General features: G+C 39.8%; 1 protein-coding gene across 1 annotated transcript in view; it reads right to left on the bottom strand.

Annotated features, from left to right (window-relative positions):
* wwox (WW domain containing oxidoreductase) overlaps window positions 1–15,126 on the bottom strand; it is a 125,308-nt gene extending 110,182 nt beyond the window's left edge. Inside the window, exons 1-5 of the mRNA XM_051382061.1 lie at window positions 14,859–15,126; window positions 14,017–14,081; window positions 13,730–13,787; window positions 13,436–13,605; window positions 4,310–4,416 (exon numbers count right to left, since the gene is read on the bottom strand). Of these exons, the coding sequence (XP_051238021.1) occupies window positions 4,310–4,416; window positions 13,436–13,605; window positions 13,730–13,787; window positions 14,017–14,081; window positions 14,859–14,965 (507 nt within the window). The 5' untranslated portion in view covers window positions 14,966–15,126. The remainder of the gene's footprint in view (window positions 1–4,309; window positions 4,417–13,435; window positions 13,606–13,729; window positions 13,788–14,016; window positions 14,082–14,858) is intronic.
* Window positions 15,127–16,368: the final 1,242 nt, after the last annotated feature.

Below are 16,368 nucleotides of genomic sequence, written 5' to 3'. Positions count from 1 at the left end.
GAAGAGAGAGGGGGAGTGTGACTAAAAGAGCAGCATCCTGAGGCCCTGGAGGGGGCTGCAACCGACCAGGTCAGCATTTCACATGTGTCACTTCCTGTTGGCCTCAGCGGGAGGAGCATGGCGTGGCATGGTGGCCAGCGGGGCACAGGGCCTGTCAGACTGACACAGGAGGTTATGCACCGGGCAAATGCAGGCACGCATGCATCCACACAGAGACACACACACACACACACACACACATTACACCACTTTTTCTATGCAAACAAGTGTGATTCGGGTTAAATGTAGAGCAACGGTGACACAGAAAGGGGTCCTAATGAACACCGTCATGCAAGAATGCAGTTTTCTATAAGAAATGTGGGACTCGTCCAGAACTTTGCCACCATATACTGCTGTATGTGGGCCATGACACGTACACATGTGACTTTAACATTCATAAATCATTGGCTATGTGCAGGGGAAAGGTAAGATTCACACTGGAAGACATGGGAACAGAAGTTTCTGTACCGGCATCCCCAAGAAGAGACTTAGCCTTATTTCTGTCTGTCTTTTGAGACCTTTTCCACCTCTGCTTTGGAACAATGCAGTCATTTTACCTGAAATAGCAGACGCTTGGAGAGGAACATTGTGCCTTATTGAGAACAAGCATATCTAGAGTACATGGGTGTATATATATATATATATATATATATATATATATATATATATATATATATATATATACACACACATTTCTACAGATCTAAAGCTTTCTGACATGTGATAAAAAATGGTGAAGGTAGAGGTTTGTGGCGGAGGGTACGGGTGTATTCTTTGTCTGATTTTCATATCTAGCAGAAGAACAGTCTCTCTACCGGGCGGTTCTGTCTGCCTGTCTGTATGAGTGACCGCTGCTTATCGGCTCTCAGTCTGCCTGTCTCGCTGTGCCTCTCTGGCTTGTGTTAATGTTGCTGTTTGACATTGCAAGCAGCAGGCTTTTTTCTCCCAGCAGCCTCAGTGGACACTGAGCTTTAGCCTAATTGGTTCCAGAGCAGACCCTGACAGAACTCTCCTCAGCAGCACACAGCCATATTAATACCCCCCTGCCACACACACACACACACACAACAAAAACAAGCACAGCAATCAGTGACTAGCTCGCTAATTAACGCCCTTACAAAGCATCTCATTAGCATGTGTTGTAGAAAGGGGCAGTGGGGGAAATAAGCATTTTGGATTTTTTTTTTTTAAAATGAAGGAAATTACAAAATAAGACCATGTATGGCCGTGTGTGTGTGTGTGTATGTGTGTATGTGTACGTATTGTATTCTACTCAGGGGCCAAGGGCCTTGGTTGGCCCACCGAACAGTGGGCTGTATCTCAGGGGAGTCCATTACAGCTCTCTGAGGAAGACATTGGACTCAAAGATAAGCAGAATTTTAAAGGCAATCAGGAAAAATAAATCTCTAGCACGCAGGCAACACTTTGTTGGTTAACCAGCAACTTAACCTGCATGTACTGTGAGCGGAATAGGAGATGGATTGGTAAGGGGCTGTGGGAAAATAGCTAAGTTAAGTCACAGTTAAGGCAGAGGCCAAGAGCTGCAGAGCTGAAAGATGTACACACAGTTACGTCACAAACTCTACGACAATAGTAAAATACCAAATATAAATCTGTACATGAATCAAAGATTTTGGCTCTCCAAATCTATCTGCCTTGTCTTTTCTTGGTACCAATCCGTTATCGTGCTTCACTCTCAGTATTTTCTCTATCTGTCTTCCCATCTCTCCCAGCACCCATCTGCTGCTTAATCCTCTCCTGGTTTTACTGTGGCTTCATCACAGCCTGTAAAAACAGCCCCCTTTGAACCCCATAAAGGCAACCAGCATCAGGCTTATTGTAAAACACAATCATAAGGTAAATGTTTATCCCCTCTCCGCCACTCTAAACTCCCCTAATGAGCCTGCTGGAGGGGTTTCACCTCACAGCTCGAATAGAGGCGGAGAAAACAACTCGTTCTGCACAGATTAGGCCTGCGGTGGGGATGCAGCTAAAGTCCCATCATGAAAACAGTATGTAGCATAAACACAGCAAGAAACTAATTTCATGATAGAAAGTCAGCAAAAACATCAACAACCAAACATCCTCTATAATGTCAAGGATTAATGTAATGACATATGAGTTATTGTTGTTTCCCCAATTTACAAGAATTGATATATAATAATAATTTTTGTATAAAATGTTTTGCTTTGTAAGAAGCATTAAAAACTACAAATTAATCTCATCATAAAAGAATTAATAAACCTACCTTGTACCTATACTTTCATGTTGGTTAAAGATTAAGAAGAGATTTTCTTTTTCTAGGAATCTTCCGTAAATCTGTTTATACTGTTCCTGGCAGAGCACAGTGCGATTGGCTGGGAAGGATGAGCCCTCTGACCCTGCTCTTCCTAACCAGCCAGTGGCTGTTCTGACCTGCCCATTATCCATCTGTGACCCCACTATTATACCCACTGTCAGTACACGGTGCTACGCTGTACGGCGCCGCCCTGCACTGCGGATGAGCCATCACTCTCACCTCTCAACAGCAACGCCGGCCCACACAGCCAGAGACACACAGAGAGAGTTAGAGAAAGAGAGAGTTCAGAGTAATAGTAAGCAGGTAGTTAGAGGTCAGAGGTCCTGTGCAATCGGGACAGCAGTTCCACTCCTGGCAGCCAGAGCGGAACTCTGAGAGGGACCTGGAAGTAGATATGATGACCTTTTGTACAGAGGACCCCAAAATATACCCTCTTATCAAAATGACCTTAACGCAGGAGCATGGGAAGGCGAGCGGAGTCCATCCATCATCTTAAAGATTAATCCTCCTCTCTATTCTTCTCCTGAATCTATTAATAATGTCGCCGGAGGGGAGAATTTGCTGCAAAGATTTATTCTGATATTGTGACTTTTATTCATTAGCCTATAACAGGGGGATTCCTTGAGAAGGAAATATGGACTGAGCTTAGGGAATGCTAAATTCACTACTCAGGCTCTGTTTGAACTATACAGAACTCTATTAACTCGATCATTTTCTTTGCCGGCAAACTGCACTCGCCACATGCCAATGTGCCACAAAGAGGGAAGATTATGATTTACACTGCAGAGGTCAGCGATCATTTGATCTTTTGAAGCAACTCCAAGCAGCCTCCGTTTCTGAATTCGCAAACATTTAACAACATCGCGGATGATTCTGTGGCAGGTGTGAAGCTTGAAAATCAATTTGACTGCAAAATCTGGTACTTGGATCAGAGCTTTTCCTCACTCATTTAGACAGAGCAGCTACATTAATAGATCTGTACACTGGATTTCACACTACTGTGGAGCAGCACTGACAGCCCCAGGGGCATACTTCAATTAGAGACTTGGGCGAGTTTAAACACTGCAGATCTACTCTCGCTCAAAGGCGTTTGTCTCCCTCGCTCTCTTTTCCTCCCTCTCAGCCACTCTCTCCGTATCTGCGCTGAGCACTCACTCTCCTTCTTCTTCAAGTCCTGCTCTCTGTAATCAACCCAGTGCTAATGGCTTATTCTTTCTGCTCCAGCACCCACATTTCACTTGTTTATTTTCCCACACTCGTAAATCTGGGGATGCGTCACAAGCGCAGCGATATTAGAGCAATAATCTCAGGTAATTATCAGATGCCCTCTCTCACTTTCCCCCTCTTTCTCTCTCTCTCTCGCTCTCGCTCTCGCTCTCTCTCTCTCTCTCTCTCTCTCTCTCTGTAGCTTTACACAGAAGTTTCTTTACCTTTCTTTGGCAGCATGCAGGCAGTTTGTGAGAACCTTAACACGTAAACTGTTTTTCTCATTTAGTAAAATGTTTCTCTTTAACAAGGGAGACCTGAATATTTGGATCATATAAAACATATTTCATATCAATGACATGTGAACTAATCAATAAATTATGTTACACATCCACAAGTGAATTTTTATTTCTAAAGCCCAAAATCACAAATTTGTCTCAGAGAACTTTGCTATCTGAACACCCTCTTTATTTTTATATATTTGATCAGGTTAAAGAAAAACAGAATTAAAGGTCTAAAGAAAGAGGAAGGATCCTTCTTCCAGGATGGAGAGACACAAACTATATAGACACACTTGTATATACAGAGTATACTTAAGGAAAGAGACATAAGCTACTGTATATCAGGTTTGGCCACACAGACAATACTTGTTAGGTAGGATCAGAGCATTATAAGTTCTCCTCGTGGAACTTGCTGACATCACCAGGCTTATACTTTTAAAGAGTTTGAAGGTAAATTTAGGGTTTCTTGAACATGGTCACTTACCCACTCTTGCTGTATGACGTTAACTGCCTTGATAGCCCGGGAGAGGTTTCGACACGCCAGGATCACATGGGCACCATGCAGAGCAAAAGACCTGGCTGTCTCAAAGCCTGAGACATGATCAGAGAGACAGAGAGACAGACCGACAGACAGACAAAGACACGAAAAGGAAAAAGAATGAATGTGAGTAATGCTTCAAAGATTAGTTATTTTATGGAGATAACTTTGATTCTGAGGGGTTGAATCTAATGGGGTGGTGGGGGTGGTGATGGAGAGGGTGCAAGTTAAAATCCCTATCAATTTTCCATATAATTTCTTTCATTGAGTAACCCAGTGGTCTAGTAGAGGGAGTTAATAATTTCTCTCTAAAGTGATGAAACTGATTGAATTATTGTGGTTCAAGACTTCTTCCTCTCGTCTTAGATAAGGTTTTGGATCTGACCGCAGGCTCTCAAGAAGGTATCGCATCTCACACTGGGTCAGAGGAAGGGAGGTCGGTTGTTAATTATGTTAGTAATTATACAGCGATGCCAGTAATTATGAAAAACATGGCTCATAACAGAGGGAGCCCAATGAACAATCGAACCGACATGACATTGAAACTGAACCTCGGTGTGATATTGCAGCACATCAAAGGGCCTCTGATAAGGACGTTGCTCCGAAGAAACGAGGTCCGCAGATACACACAGAATTTATCAGTCCAAGACTACTTCATGGCTCCATCCAAATCATGTAGTCACGATAAAACTGACAAAAACTGAAGATAGAGAGAGAAGTTCATTTCTAAATTACAAGTCTAAATGGGTCATTTCAACCCATAGGTTGAATTAATTTATGAGATTCATATTTTTTTTCCCCTTCATCGTATTTTTATTTCCTTTGACATTTACTATCCTTCAAAGTGCCATGGAAAATTTCAACATCACAGAGCAGCGTCACATCTTTCAGTCCCACCTCTACAGTAAATACAAACCACAGTCAGATACACACAAATCCCGTACAGTGATTGACAAACTGACGGGCACAATAATTGATTGTGGCAAAGAGAGGCAGAGTGTATCAGAGGGTGGATTAATATGAACTGTAATTAGATTATATGTCTTAATCTGATTTTCATTAAGAGCAAAACTGGGAGGCCTAATTGTGAGGAGAGTGTTAAGGACTAATATCTATTAAAACTCAAAATTGGACTTGGATTGGAAGCCCTCTCTGACAAGTGAAGCATGGAATTAAATTATATGACACCTTATTAGGTGTAATGGAGGGGACTGTGGCTGTGAGCGGAGATCATTTCGCTCACAGGAAATGGAAATGAAAATAAAAACAATATGACAGAAAAGAACGAGCAGCTCGACTCCCAGAGTAAATATGCGCTTTGAATTTCCAGCTGGAGCGGCAGGTTTTAGGAAATAAATGTCTTGTCAATCTCAACATCCTACAAAATGTCTAAATTTTTGCTATAATTTCATCGAAAAACCAAGCGTTAAAATGATAAAGATGTGTCTTGTCTTGTGGTTACAGCATATTAATAATTTGTATAACAATCCACAAGCAGTAACAGATCAACCTAAATTTGCAAATGATAAAAAAGGGAATCCAAACATGCCATAAGTTAAAAGACTTTTTTTTTTTTCTCCAGCCTTTATAAATTGGACAAGAGTACTGACTGCTGGTAAACAACAACACCTCACACTCACTTGTTGTGTGTACAAACCATGAAAGTGAAATTAATCGACACCAGTGTTTTCCATAATGGAGAACAAATTAGAATATGGCAGCAACAACAGCAGCAGCACCGAAGCCATGTATTTCCAATGACAAATAACAAGGGCTTGACATTAATTGTGAAATAACGAGAGTGGCGTTGCTGTAACAGAGACTCCCCGCCCTCTCACCCATGTTGCCAGTAGAAAGGGCTGCACTGAAATGAGTTCCTGGTCAGGTGTACAACAAAGAGAGCCTGTTTCAGCATCGTACACTGATGGTGGAACATGACAAGAGGTCAGACAGGGGTTTCTTTTGCTCTGGTGGATCGACAGACGCCATAAGCTGTTTTACAACACACACGAGGCATGACTATTACGCTGGGCTGTAATGATCTTTCAGGTTCTTTTGTCTAATCGGACAACAACGTGGTAAAAACAGATGTAAATGAAGAAGAGTCTGTGCGTGGTCAGAAGAAGAAGGAGATGAAGACATAACAAATCAGTCCAGTTAAAGCCGATTCTCTGATTGTGTGCTTGTTCAATCTGAGGTTTCACAACTTAACAAAAAATACAGTAAATGGCTCAGCTATTGTTGAAAATTTGTTTTACTGTAATGTATAAAATGCATAGAAAATTGTGTAAAATGTCCATTAAGCAGTGAATGCTCTTCATGGTACATTAGGATCCTGGCCCTACTGATATCCCCCAATAATGAGTGTGATTTAGTGATTTCACGCTTTGTTTGTCCTCCCTGGCCCGCCGCCCCTCTCTGGATCCCCCTCGTACACAGGTGTATTGGCTCAATGTAATGAGATCATTACCAGCCTCGTCAGTAAACGTGTTTATTTGGCAAACGGAGCTGCCTGCTCCTTCTCTTGATCTGCATCCAAAGAGGCATTTAACTAAAATAAGCTCCATAGTACAATTGGGCAAACAGAAGTCAATTCAGATCATTACAAGACCTGTGGGTAAACATGTCGAGTTCCCACAATCCCCTTTTGACGGAGCAGAAACACAAGAGCAACACAGATCATGAACAGACTACATAGCTATCAGCCCACCCCAATGAGTTATATGGCTTTTTTAACTGTAACCAACAACATAAAAATATGTTGTGTGTTATATTTCTGAAGCAATGAATAAATATGATAAATATGTGACTTTTAATTAGACTGTTTATGTCTGTATCTCTGACTGGTTTAATTTGTGCAGTCAACCTGATTTATGTGTCGAAATTCGCTGGTTATTTTGGTGTTTATAAATGTGCAGATTTATTGAGGGTGGTGTGGATCATGCGCAAGCTGCAGTCCCCCTGCATCTGGTCCAATGATGCCACTGCACTGTCACTCCCTAAAGCCCACCCTTTTACCCCAACATCATATCTTATCCTATATTCCAACTCCCCATTTACTATATAATGCACTATATTTGCTGTAATTCTGAGTGTGAAATGCATGCACCTCATTAAGTAGTGTCTGTGGAATGCATACTATACTTTTTTGCTATAACCCAGAATCCACAATAAACTGTGGCTTCTTAAATGGGCCAGTGATAGTACAAGGGGTAAAAAATTAGTAAAGTGAGAAAATGAGAGAAAAGAAAAAGGCTTGGATCTGGAGCTACTCTGTAACGCAACACGTTTCAAGCTTTACGCTCTGTCTCAGGCACCAAGAGGTCAATCGTGATGTGTCTCTAGAAATATAAATAAAAAGCAGGAAGTGATGTGATGAATTTGTATTGTGAATACAAAACAAGAATGACACTACTGATAAAGAATATTGAGCGTGTGAACATCTAACATAATGACATCCAAGACTTTTTTTTGGTATTCATGCCACACAGTGCCTGTATTTGTGCATTAGTGTAATAAATATACATTTGACGGCTCCCCTTCTTTTTTCTTTGTATTACTTCTACTTTCTAACATTTCCACATTTTATAGACACCTGTCAGTAATGACGGAAAATGATGATGATTCATAAGTGTCTAAAATATTTACAGCTCACTACAGTAAACTAGAGTGTCTGTTATATAGAAAATAGTAAATGAGTGAACACGGTCAAACAGAGCAACTCCTGACTGGCTCAGTGATGAGTTCACCTGTTCCTGCTGCTGCTGCTGTGTATTTCTTGTCCCAAGAAGTGAGGAACGGCACAACCCCCCCACTCTTTCTGACTTTTAAGATCCCCTCTAATTCCCCTCCATTAGTCCAAGAGGAGGGAGATGTCACCCCAAAAGTGGGATGTATGGTTAGTAATTACAGCCCAAGGTTGAGCTGTTCCAGGCGAGAGCACTGGAGTGGTTCTATTACCCCTCCCTGTCCCTTTCACCCCCCCGAACTGCTGTCTCACCATCCAGGCAGCCCTATCTAGTACCCACCCACCAACCCCCTCTTTTCTTCCTCTGACCCTCTGTGTCAACCTCCAACTCCCTACACAATCTCTCATCATGGCCTCACGTTGCACTGGTCACCCCTGCTCCTCCTGCAGCCAGCCTTACCTGGCTACCACACACACACACACACACACACACACACACACACACACACACACACACACCCACACACACACACACACACACACACACACACACACGGGCCAATAAACTTGATAAACACACACCAAATCACACACATGCACAAGGATAAACACAGACCCCAGACACCTGCTCAAGCACACATATCTCTTGAGCATTGGGGCTATTTTCATCACTGTCATCAAAATACCCCCCCGTCATGTAACTTTCATCCCCTCATCATCTGCAGACTGTAAACTCGATAGGTCTATAAACTACTTGACTACACACAATAACCCAGTACCCTTTCATTTTATTTTACCTACAGCCTTTAAGCACATATATGTATTACATCCTCTCTCTCTAACCACTTCAGTTCTACTGTATTATATTAGAGCTGTAATCATTATTGAACCCTTCTGGCCTCCTGCATAATACTCTTTGCATGATACACCAGTTTGAGTCTGCATAGCAAATTTCATCCAAGGTTAATAAAGTTAAATAATTTGACTAACCAAGCATAACTGGTTCTCATTACGTCGCCAATAAACACATTCATCATAGAGGACATGAAATGCCTGTTGGAAAAAAAAAAATAAAGCTCTCCTTCGACTTCCTCAGTGGTTCAGTTCACAAGCTGACACAGAGGAGACATAGCAGGACAAGGGCCGGCCGCTCCCCCAGCGGACACCACACAAAATACTATCAGACTCCTGAATATAAACACAGATGCACTCTGGATGTCATCTAAACCTCACACAGCCACTCAGGGATGCTCAGAGACACACAGACTGAGACACAGGCACCGCATGCCACCCTCACCAGGAACATCTTTTTATCCATCTAATTCCTCCCACTATGAATAATGCATCTCCCTCCTTACCGAGGCTTGGGTTTAACGCATCGCTGCACGGGTCTTTAAGGGGGTCCTTATTCATAAACAGCAGTGCAGTAAATACCAGAGCTTTGCAGCCAATTTAATGGCAGTTATGCTTAACAAATCTGCCTCAATCTAATGATCAGCCACAAAGCTAGGCTATGGGTTTAATCTGCACACAGAGGCTCCCCCAGCTCTGCGACTCACTGAATATGCTTAGGGATCTCTCCATCCAGAGAGAGGGGAGCACCGGCCTGACACTTAATCCTCCCAACACAACACTGGGATCAACACAAACATAGAACAATGTTAGTCTTTCATGAATAAGAATAACATTCAAAGTCCTAAAACACTGCAGAGACGATGCATAGAGATACTAAAACATTATGAGGCGCTCCTTTTCCAAATCCTTGCTATTCCCTGTCTGGCCAGCCTGAGTCTTTTCTGCTTCTTATTCCAGCATTGACCCTGCACCTACACAACAATACCATGTGGAATTTAGTGCATGCATTTAGATTGAGTAGAGCTTTACCACTGCGGTTATTGCTCCACAACAAGCCACTGTACAGAAGTTCAGGTAAAAATTCTAAACATGTTGGCATAAAAGGATTAAACTCTGCAAATGTAGAATGCTATAAGTTGTAAGAACATAAACTTTAAAAAGTTGGCAATTCAGATGTTGCATGTTGCAGTGTTTTGTCTAGATATAGAAGAACAGTTATTATTATTATAGGTGAAATCACCCCTAAATATAGGATTTCTACTATACTGTGATTAAAATAGCACATGGAAGACAGATGTGCCTAACTGTTTCATTTAAGTAAGACAGAGGGTCAATATGTTATTTCTGACCGCAACTCAACATACATTCTGCTGACAACATGGCACCTGCTGTAAGAGCCTGTGAGACTGACGCTGCTCTCCAGGTAAGGGTAGTTACACACAGGTCCCAAAAGAGATGTCACAGGGCAGAGAGGACTGCATGTGCTAGGAGAGCACAAGACAAATATAGTCCTGCCTCAACATAAAAAATATTTTAAGGAAAGATTACTGTGGAAAGAAAAACAATAAAAATCTGACATTTTAATTTTTAAAAACACTTATTTTATATGAAGGAAGAAAGTATTTTTCTCTGAAGCCAGTGGGTGCCAGAGATATAACGACAATGGCCCTTTAAGGACAACTGTTCCATGGACCCCTGGCCAGTAAATAACCTGAGAGTTAGTTGATAGGAGGGGAATTAGAGCCAGAGCAGGAGTATGTAATGGGGATGGATAGGAGGCTCAGGCCTGGGTCAAAGCCGCTTAGGAATCAATGCAGAGGTACAGGTGTACAACCACAGGTCTATAAGAGTAAGAAAACCTTTAAAGAGAAAGGGGAGAGAAAGAGAGGGAGAGAAGTAGAAATAGGGGGAAAACAAACTGCAATCATTCATTTCCATTATCACAATTAAAAACACCATTCAGGTTGGTACTGGTTTTTAATTTACAAAAGAAAGCAGAGAGAGGAAGACTAATGTTCTGAACCAAGCGCAGTGATCACATCGGCAAGACAAACTGCATTACTGTCTCTCCTCCCGGCATTATTGCAATGGAGCTTTAAGGCTGGTCACAAAACCAGATACTATGACATTTCACGCATAAATAAACTTATATAGGTGCTTTTCATGTTCATGTGCATTAAGGACTAAATCAAAGAGCTGAAATGTAAATTTGCTAATTAAATAATATCCAACCATTACTAATAAAATGTCACATTTCCTGTGGAGGAAATAAGCACTGAAGAAAATGGAAATAGCCTTGACACTTGGATTAAAACACTATTGATGCCATTAAAATGCTAAGTGGGTCCAACCAATTGGCATAACCACATTTCACTAGTGGAATGTCAAAGGAGCACACGAGTAGTAGCAATTACTATTAGAATATAGTTAATTATGGGTGCTGCATATTTAATATGTGGTAAAGTAAAACAAAGGTTATGTTAATGTGGGTTTATTAAGCATTCACATATTACGCCTCAAATAAATGTCTGTGTCTTGTAGCTATTTGATGCGTTCTTTTTGCAAAGAGCAGAATTCAGATTAACACATTTTCATTTACTTAATACTTTGCAACAAATCTTAAATGTGGATTGTCTTTTTCAGAATGTAGTTTTTTAACTAAGGCAAAAACAGGCACATGTGGAGCAGTTAACATAACGTTTAAAAACCTCAACAGCAACAACATCATGGACCTCCTGTGCCCTCTTGTGGTAAAAACTATTTCCAGTGTTCTCCATTCTCCCTATATAATTATTGCTCACCACATTGAATCAAAAGGCCATATAATTTTGTTTTATTTCACAGTATTCCAGCAATCTTTCAGAGCACCTCAGAGAGTGTCTTGTTATATTGACACTGTCCTTTAACCTTTTCCCTTCTCAAAAGTTATTTAGGAAAATAATGGAGTTCTGGTGACTGGTAGAGAAGACGTTTAAGTCAGCACACTTTTTATTTTAAAATTCAAACAGGCCTTGCTGAGATTTGATGCATGTTTTGGGTCATTATTCTCTTTTACACAACTTCAAGCCAGAAGGAATGGCGGTAGTCAAACTGATGTAGGGGTTATGCACTTTAAACCTTTCATGCAGCCATCTCTACACACACTCTCCATGTGCAACCACAAGGTTCAAGATTGATTCATCTGTAAGACTTTCTTCCCATCTAACGTGGCAATGATATTTTTGCACGTGGCCAGTGCTACGTTTTTATTTTGGTTGTTTGTAACTCTATCACTTTCTGTTTTAAACACTGTCTTTTGGAAATGTCATTTTATGTATCCTTAGTCAAAACAACACATGAATGTAAATCTTTACAAATGTTACATGATTGTGCTGTGCTGTGATTGTTTATTTGTTTATTTGGATGCCTATTAGCTGCTACCAAGGTAGCAACTATTCTTCCTGGGGTCCACATAAAAATACATTTACACACAACACACAGGAACCATCCACATCAAATCACATATACCTCTGACCCATAACTCATACACCCCCTCATACCCACCCACTCCCACTGATACCCACACAGTCCCCCTCATACCCACGCAGAATGATCACAACAATAACAGTGATAACTAATAAATAGATCTGATCGTGTCTCATTTGTCTATTTCTACACTCCAAAAAAAACCCCATCATCTTTAGTTCAGCTGAGAAGTTAACAAGGAACAAACTGTATATTAGCGTTTGTATCCTGATGTTAACATTAATAATATTAATGGACCGTTTTGTGGAATAATGTGAAGAATTTTTCGAGGACAATGACATTCTGATTTGTTTAGTTTCTATATGATTTATCCTTGAATACGTTTAAAACGATAAAGAGACAGATAGATGAAATTGAATCAAGGTCAGGAAGCCATTTAAGTTCACGAGCTTCTTTGTTCAGTGAATGTCCCCAGGCTGCTGTAAATTTATGTACTACAGTGCAGCATCTCGTAATACACACACAGCAATTACACTGCTGTGACTTTCCTTGGGACAAAGGATTTGAATATAAAGACAATTAACGATTTTATGTTTATTTGATTTCCCTCATGCTGTCATTATCTATCCCGAACAAAGCAGCAAGTCTGAACAAATGGCCACTACTTGTGCTAATTTAAACTAAAGGAAAGAGGAAATACATTTGTTTCCAGACCATTATATAGTGAGCCATGCATTTGCTGGGTACAAATGGACACCATTCATTACAGTTAACAATGACATCCAATTCAGCCCAGCTAATGAACTTCAATACAATCATGTTCGGTATTAAGGAGTGATTTGTTGAGTCTAAGTGTATCATTTTGGAGGCTAATGTTGATGAATGCATGGCTGTGGAGAGATGGGGAGCAGAGACACTCTTGTCACTCCTCCACTTCAGTGTAATACCACATCACCACCTAGTGGCATCGTTATGGAAACACACTTAACAGTGTACTGATGATTTCTAACATAGCTTTAACCATTATTGAAATGGAGAAAATATGAAGCTTTTATGAAACTCACCGATGCCAGAGTTGCCTCCAGTAATGAGGACAACCTTGTCAGAGAGGTCACGACCCTGCAGGATCTCTAGAGCAGCAGTATTTCCATCGTACCGCTTCGGCTTCACCACCACATCCTCTACTGTAAATGCCTGCCGCGGGTCAAAATACGTAGTCCGCTTGTTAATGTGACTGAAATTAACAGAGGAAATAGGATAATGGAGACGTTAGTGCAGTCCAGAATACGGTATCCTGCGAGGCCAAAATAAGCTCATTTGTTTCATTTGTTAAGCAAACAGAGGTCAACTCTACTTACTCAACATAAACGATCTGTCCTTTTTCATCAGTTTCTTGCTCCCAACCATACGGTAGATCTGTGGGAAAAGACAGGCATCATTTTCCTTTAACAGCCACAATAATTAAACATAATTTATTTAGCACTTTCACAGACAAAGCTCCTGAAAACAAGAGGTGAGGCAAGGAAACTGTGAAATGTGATGGTTGTAAAGCTAAAGTTACAACAACATTAGAGATCACGCAAAACCAGTTTGAGTGACCCTCAAGCAGATAGAAAGGATACAAATACAAGTGAATAAAGCAAACCTCCAGCACAACGTTTTTTCTTTCCTGTCTTGGGATGTTCCCACTGTGTCTTCATCTCATCATGGCTGTTGGTACACAGAGACAAAAGAAGATTGGAAATATTCACACAGCCTTATTCCATATATATATATATATATATATATATATATATATATATATAATATATATATATATATATATATATATATGTGTGTATATATATGTGTATATGTATATATATATATATATAGAGAGAGAGAGAGAGAGAGAGAGAGAGAGAGCATAAAAGCTTGTTTTCATCTGCAGTTTCTTGGTTGATTTATGTCACATTAAAAGTGAAATTAAATGACATACAGTATACAGAACAATTCAAACACAACCTGATAAAAAGCTGTTGTAGAAAAGGCACACACACAATCATTTCAAAGGACTATAAAAATGTTCACACACTTAGGACCCAGAAACACATTTATACAAGGAAACAAGCAGACACACAACCATCACATAGGGCTAAGGCATGCAAACCAGCTCTTCTATGTCTACTCCTCTAACATATCAATGAAACACATTGGTGTGAAGATCAAGATGAAATAAGCACACACCATGTTGGCACTGCTGTTTCTCCACTAACAAACCAAACTTTTACATTTCCATACATTTTATATTCAAAGTAAAGTGAAGTGAAGACTCTCATTTCACAACCTCTGAGCTACAGCACCGCAGCTAACATCACTGCATACTACTGCAGCCAACGTTACTGTACCACAGTCACAGTCTCATCGAGACATGTGAAAGGGGCCCAAGCTAAACTCCTGAACACAGACATATTGGTGTCCACTGTTAACTAAAGGGCTTTCACTCACTTTGCATAGTAGACCCAACCGTCTCTCGTAGATCTCTCTTCCCATCCTGGAGGTAACTCATCGTCACTGTCTGTATCGTCCATACCTGCGTATTTCAGTGCTGCCATAACTCGTGTGTTGTTGTTGTTGTTGTTGTTGTTGTTGTTGTTGTTGTTTCTCTCACGTAAACTGTGGCCGCTACAAACACAATATCTGCTCTGAAGGATGAATGCAGCTGTCAGAGTAAAGAATTACCAACAGTGCTCCCCGGCACTTCCGCGACAACATGGTGACGAGGGCCGAACTGCCTTCTGGGAAATTGAGTCTGAAGGACCGTTCGGCGGGTTGCGATAGCAACGTCCGTGTCAGTTGTTATTTTAAACGCATTATCAATGTCAAACAAGTTTAAATAAAATAAATATATACCTCATAGGAGTTGTTTACAAACCCTTTTCTATCATTGAGTAAACTGACGACCCCTGACATGTTTTTATGGATATTAACTGTACTTATAATATAATTATATATTAACTGTACTTATAATATTATTATATATTAACTGTACTTATAATATAATTATATATTAACTGTACTTATAATAAAATTATATATTCTCTTATAATATAATTATATATTAACTGTACTTATAATAAAATATATATAACTGTACTTATAATATTATTATATATTAACTGTACTTATAATATTATTATATATTAACTGTACTTATAATATAATTATATATTAACTGTACTTATAATATTATTATATATTAACTGTACTTATAATATTATTATATATTAATTGTACTTATAATATAATTATATATTAACTGTACTTATAATATAATTATATATTAACTGTACAATAGTGAACACAATAACTGAGGGTTTGGATTAACCACCAGATTATTTCCTGTAAATATCACATCAGATTTGAGGTTTTTTTTATACAATTCTCTGAATATATTTTCTATTTTTTAACAATCATATCTAAGCAGCAAAAAAAATAATAATCTAGTTTTCTTCACAGCATTAGATGAAACGCTGAGATATGCTGACCCCTTAAAATCAAGAAGGCCTCACGACCCCTCTATGATGCTTTGGCGACCCCTAATGGAGCTACCGACACAGAGGTTGTGAACCACTGCTTTAGAAACTTTAATATTTTAAATCTATAGTATAGGACATAAGGCACTCTGAACCAGGTACTAACACACCACCAAGATAACTAAATAAACAGATGCTGCCTCTGGACACAACTTTTTTTATTTTTGTTTGTCATTTGTTTGTTTGTGTCTTTATGTATTTGCAAATCAGCGTTCCTTAAATTACTCCTAGAAGGAAGAATAAAGTATTTTATATTAAATTGAACTTCATTATTAATCAGCCTGATAAACCTCTGATGTTACCTGCTACTAATGACCCCTAACCAAAGAAATGTATACCCACAATATCTTACAAATGGCATGAAAATCTGATCTCGATTTGGAGTTTAGAAATAAGTTTAAAATAGAAAGTTGTAGCAGTGA

The sequence above is a fragment of the Dicentrarchus labrax genome, unplaced genomic scaffold, assembly GCF_905237075.1.
Source record: "Dicentrarchus labrax unplaced genomic scaffold, dlabrax2021, whole genome shotgun sequence".
Lineage (NCBI taxonomy): Eukaryota > Metazoa > Chordata > Actinopteri > Moronidae > Dicentrarchus > Dicentrarchus labrax.
This window is presented reverse-complemented; position numbering and strand designations above follow the sequence as displayed.